This window comes from Camelus bactrianus, chromosome 6 (assembly GCF_048773025.1).
Source record: "Camelus bactrianus isolate YW-2024 breed Bactrian camel chromosome 6, ASM4877302v1, whole genome shotgun sequence".
In the NCBI taxonomy this organism is placed as follows: domain Eukaryota; kingdom Metazoa; phylum Chordata; class Mammalia; order Artiodactyla; family Camelidae; genus Camelus; species Camelus bactrianus.
Window position 1 is genome coordinate 88,890,175 of NC_133544.1, and position 6,000 is coordinate 88,896,174.

The 6,000-nt window shown below is 49.2% G+C and overlaps 1 protein-coding gene across 1 annotated transcript; it reads left to right on the top strand.

Annotated features, from left to right (window-relative positions):
* The first annotated feature begins 3,177 nt into the window (after positions 1-3,177).
* C2CD4A (C2 calcium dependent domain containing 4A) lies at positions 3,178-5,077 on the top strand. The gene is made up of 2 exons (XM_074366230.1): positions 3,178-3,386; positions 3,867-5,077. Exons 1-2 carry the CDS (start codon positions 3,370-3,372, stop codon positions 5,002-5,004), a joined length of 1,155 nt encoding a protein of 384 aa, XP_074222331.1. The 5' UTR covers positions 3,178-3,369; the 3' UTR covers positions 5,005-5,077.
* The last annotated feature ends 923 nt before the right edge of the window (positions 5,078-6,000 follow it).

The window sequence follows — 6,000 nt, forward strand, 5'->3', positions numbered from 1 at the left end:
CCAAAACAAACTGTAACTAATGTCAAGAAACATCATTAGCTCTCAAAGGCATAGCGCTATACCAAAAAGAATTTGGATGCAAAGGTTAACTAAAGGAAAGGAACATTCTAGTCATTAGAGCTCTTATAGTCATTCTGGCTTCGGAACAATGAGAGGGATAACAAAGGCAATTGCAGAGCTAAACCCCACTGAGGGTTGGAGCAATAAAAACAGATGAGCAAAATATTTCTGGTCAAAACAAAAGTCGAAATTAGAGACATGTTAAAAAAAAATTAACCACTCTTGCTTAAAAATTGAAAAACAAGAAATTCTAACATTACACTACCTCGTACCCACACCCCATTCCCCAGCCTTCCAGTTTGTTGAGAAAAGCAAAAGGGATTGGGACCAGGGGTGGGGTGGGGTAGGGGAGGAAAAGGAGGAGAAAGCTAGAGAATACACAGGATGCCATGGATTTTCAGAAACATTAGGAAGCTTCACTGGGAGAAAGCACATGACTGGATTGCAGAATGTTAGAGACAGAGGAGAACAAGAATCATCTGTTTAATCCAACCCCACCCTTTGACAGAAGGAGACACTGAGTTCAAGGGAGAATTAAGGGACTTGCTAAAGTCCCACCACAAGTTAGCAGCCATCAGAACTAAAACCCAAGTGTCCCAGCTCCCTGATCTGTGTTCTTTCCATTACTCCATACTCTAGTTCTGCTGAATGAGATGAATAAGTCAGAACACCAGTATTTTATGTGGTTGTAAATGCTCTTCTTCTTGCTTTCCTTGACACCCTATCTCCTATATATTATTTTTTAGGTCGGCTTTAAACTGTTCAGTTTCCTTCCACTCCAAGAGCACCTCTGACCTTAATGGTGTGGGATGCATGTATGCTTACTTCGTAGAATTGTTTTCCAGCTCCATCACTGGATGTCCCCATAGCTGTGAGCGCTGAATGATCGCAGTCTTCCTCTGAGTAAATTTGTGTGATCCAGATACAGGGCCTCATCCTGTTATTCTGTTCTCCCAAGTACCGCAGGGCTCATACTTCCGAGGTAAGGAAAACATAAGGTTTAATGCGGTCACAGGAGACCAGTCACACAAGGACACAACTCTGCTGTTTTCAAGCTTATACAGGAAATGCTTCCAAAGTGTTATTGAGGAAGGTGAATTGTTAATACAAAACAAAGCATATCTGCTTGGCTTGGCCAGAAAGAGAAATGTTTTTAAAGGAATCCATGTGTGAATCACCTAATCCCTAGCCAAGCAAAACTGTGTCATAACAGCTGTTAGCCACCAGTGACTGTGCCAGACATTTCCTGCATTTTTAACCCTCACGACAATCTTGTGTAGTAGGTATTATAACTCCCACTCTACAACTTCAGCTCCAAGAAGTTAATTGACCCGCCCACAATCCCATAGTTAAACAGTTGCAAAACAGATCTGAACCTAGGACAGATTGATCCCAAAGTCTATATGTCTTTACCTCTAAATTATCTCTCCCTTCGAAACCCAACTTTGCTTTACCAGCTTCTCAGACAACCTCTCAGATTTTGAGTCACACCATTTTAACCAAGGGCTCTCATTTGCAAAACTAACAGCATCTTGTCTCCTGAGAACAGTTGAGTCAAAACACATTCACATGACCCTCAAGTATGTAATTGGGTAATCATTTCTCCCATAGATTTAGCACTGGCCCAAGACTTTTGGCCAGGAGTGGAGATGATATCAAGACCAAGAAGTAGCTAGTCAGGGGCATGGCAAATCCAGGGACCTACCAACCCTGCCCCCAGACAAAGTGTGTTCAACAGTCTCTTCTCATTCCTGCCTCAGCCAGATGGAGTCCAAATATTTTATCCTCTTCATTTCTTTCATTCCTCTCCTGACAGATGGACACAGCTGATACGATCTTGTACAGCCTGGGGCTACCTGCCTAGCATAGTGGCTGGGACCCAGAAGGCACTCAGGAAACATTGCTCTGAATGAATAAATGAACTAATGAACATTTGCTCTCTTCTGTAATAACAATAAATATAATGTAATTATAATGTGTATAAATATACACAGACTCTATGCTAAACTTTTCATATACATTATCTCATTTTATAGCTATCTAGCTACATAGCTAGATACTGTTATCATCAGAAGGGGAAAGGGTGCTCTCCTGGGTCCCTCTTATAAGTAATTTGCTCAAGGTCACATGGTGAGCTGCCATTCCAGAATCAAAACTACTGATTTCAGACCCATTTTTTTTAACCACTACATTCTACTACCTCCTTTCTAACTTTATTAACAATAACAATCATTGCTTCTGTGTATTTAGCATCTACCATGTTCCAAGCACAGTGTTAAGTATGTTGCATTATTAGAGGTGTTTAATTCCCAAAACAACTCATTTATGCCCATTAGTATATATATTTCCCTCCATTTCCCATCATTATGTGAACTTGAATAAGTTTACTACGAATCATCATAATTTGCAGGGTGTATGTGACAATTCTAGAGACTATAAATCATCAAGCAGAGTGCCTGTGTAGGTATTTATTCTGGAAACAACATGCACATGCCCCATTCTGATATCACCTTCGCATGAATTCAATTTAATTTACTGAACATTATTTGAACAAGAAATTAATTTGCAAGGCAGTATCTTAGCAGAAATAGCATCCACCCAAACGCTGAACAAAATGCCCCAGATGTCTTTCAACCTAAGCTAGCCAAGTGTATGCGAGATAACTTTTGTTTACATATGGATAGACCCCTGTAAGCCTACCCAGATCAAGATACAGAATATTTCCAGCAGCCAGTAAGGTTCCCTGTACCCAGAGTGGTTTGTAATCAACAAAGAAAAACCATTTAAAATCAGAACCTTACCAGAAGGCAGGTAAGGAATTTCGAAAGCTGAGCAACAGAAAGCATGGATTTGGGGGAAGACATTAGGTAAAACTAAGACAATCTCAACTTTTATCTCACCTTAATGGTGGGTGTAGAGTGCTTCTGTGATTCACATTCATTAAGTCCATCCATCTGTCCTCACAATGACTGCGATATATCGCAGACTTAACTCTCTTAACTCTCTTTTGCACATGAGGAAACAGAAACATCTCCACCCAAAGCTGGAGGGAAAAAGAACTGGGTGTCTGGAATTTGCGCAGCGGATCCAGCCACGTGGCAGAGGGAAAGTTGGGAGGCCTGGCATCAGGTTACCTACCGGTGCCGCTCCCGCCCGCCCACTGGCCGGCGTTCCAGGCCCCAGGTATAAAGGCTCAGGCCGGCAGTCTTTAAACAACCGTACTGAACCCCGTCGCGTGTGCTTTGAACTTCCCAGACGCTGCGCGCCTCTCCGGGTTGGTGCCCCCGTCGGAACCGTGCGGAGGCCTGTATGACGCTGGACCCCAGGTACGTTAGGAGAGAACTATAGCCTTGCTTAACTCCCTTGTGGACTCGTCTGAGGCTCTTTGCGCTTAAAAGTGGGGAGCAAGGCGAATATCTTGTTGAGGATGTTAATTATTTTAATTCTCTCTGAGGATTAGAGTGCAATAATCCAAGGATTTAGGAAACACAAGCAGAGTGTCTCTGGGCACCGAGGACAGCGCAAGGCCAACGTTTTGAGAATCTCCGCTTTAGGCCAGGGAGGGCAGGTCTAGATTAAGGCAACAAACCCAAAGTGTACTACTGCAACGGAGTAGAGATAGGACAAGGAAAAACGAAAGTTTTGCAGTCAGCGAAACACTGAAAGGTATATGCAACAGCAGTGTGAAGGGCAGTTTGCCTTGTTCCTGGGGAGGCAGGAGGAAACACCCTATTAGAAAAAGAGACAGGAATTGCTGCGTCCTGCAAGGCTCACGCTGACGATCCGTGTGCGCTTGTGCGTTGCAGGCTGACCAGCTCCAGCGGAGGTTCCCCTGGATCCAGCACCTGCTGCCTGATGTGGTGCCTGGAGCGGCTCCGCCTGGGACCGGAGCGCCTCCTGCCGAACAGGAACCGGCTTTTCCAGGGTCGGGCAGGGCGATCCACGGCCGTCACGCCCGCCGCGTGCACAAACGTGCTCACCCCAGACCGCATCCCCGAGTTCTGCATCCCCCCGCGACTGGCGTCCTGTCCGACCCTGGCTGCAGTCCGGGACTTCTGGGGCGAAAAAGCAGGGACAGACGACGCCGCAGGGCACACGGACTGGGACCCGCGCTCGCAGGCCGCGCTCTCGCTGCCGCACCTGCCCCGCGCGCGCACCGTTTACGGTTTCTGCGCGCTGCTCGAGAGCCCGCACACCCGCCGCAGGGAGTCGCTCTTCCTCGGGGGCCCGGGCTCCGTGGCGCTCCTGCCCGCGCCCCGCCCCCGGGCCCGCACCTACGGCTGCGGCCGAGACGCTCCCCTCCCGCCCCGGGGAGGAGCCCCCGCCGCGGCGCCCGGAACCCCCCGCCCTTCCCCAGACGCGCTCGCCCGGAGGCGCCGTGGCCGCCGCCTCGTACGCGTCCCTGAGGGGCTGCTGCGCCGCGCGCTGTGGGCCCGGAGGAGCCGCGGCCTGGCCCGCGACCGCTCCGTCTCCAGTGGGGACGAGGACGACAAGCGTCACGCCAATTCTGGGCCCCCGACCCAGGCCCCCGCCGCCTCCCCTCCGCCGCCCCCCGGCCCGCGGCCCGAGCGCCTGGAGGCCGAGGGCACCGTGGCTCTGGGCCGCGCCGGCGGCGCCCTGCGCCTGGCCGCCGAGTACAGTCGGGCCGGCGGGCGCCTCCGCGTCCGGCTGCTCCCCGCCGAGGGCCCGGCCGGAGGGGCCGCCGAGCTCCGCGCCCCCGTCGGCTGCCGCGTCAGCTTCGTCCTGCAGCCGCCGGGCCAGACGCGCCGGCCGCGCGGCGCCGTGGTCCGGCGGAGCCGCCGCGCCGTCTTGGAGCAGGACTTGTGCTTGGACGGGCTGTCGGAGGACGAGGTGCGCCGCCTGGCCGTGCGCGTCAAGGCCGAGAACCGGGGCCGCCTGCTGGGCCGCGGCGAGCTGCTGCTGGGCCCCCTCCTGCCCCTCTGAGGGCGCGCCTGCCCCTGGGGCCTCCCGGACACTGACGGCCGCTTTGTACAAAATAAACGTCTATTTCTTCTTATGTTTGGGTTTCGTTTCAGTCTAGTACTGGCAGAGATGATACTGGATTAATTGCCACAGTAAAAGATGTTATAATTTGTGTAGATACCGTCGAAATTCTTTTTCAGCAAATGGTGTGTTGTTCTGCAGTGGTGTTTTCCTATATTCCCCATGGCCCTATTGGGAGATAATGAATCACATGAAGTATTAAAACTAGAGGGTGTGTTGGCGATCTGTTTGCTACAATATCCTCATTTTGAAGTTTGTTCATCCCGCAACATGCATTGGGACCATCTTGGAACATTTATTACTTTCCAAGCATTGTTTTAGACCCTGGACAAGAAAATGAGACCTGCTCAAGGTCAACAGTGAATTACTAGTAGGAGCTCAAATCCGATACTCTTGGCTACATCTTGTTGGGGAAGCATAGGAAGATGTGAAACCATTTTAGTATTTTAAGCTTAAATAATAATTATAATAATTTTACAAGTATCAACTCGAAACAACTCGAAAAATAGGTACGGCTAACTAACCCTATTTTACAGATAAGGATATTGAGGCACAGATTAAGGAGCATAGTCAAGATTTGCACCTAGGTAATCAGTATTTCACTCATCACTCTGTGTAAGTATTACTACAGTGTCTGTAGCTCTCATCTCACTAGTGTTGTGAAACTGCCTCTTATATCTGAAATTGTTAACTCTGAGGTTGAGGTCACCTCACATTCCTCACCCTCTAGTAGAAAAGCAAATAGGTTAAAACGAGTGATTGATCATCTCATGCTAATGACTTCAGGCATTGAGATGAGCTGGGTCTATGACTGAGGGAGAAGCTAAAGACCTCAGAATCATAGAAATAGAGATACCAGCCGTACTGGCACCAGGTGAACTCATGTGCCAGGGAAGAGAGTCAGGAGTGTACCTGTAACTTTGTTCTACCTCTTCT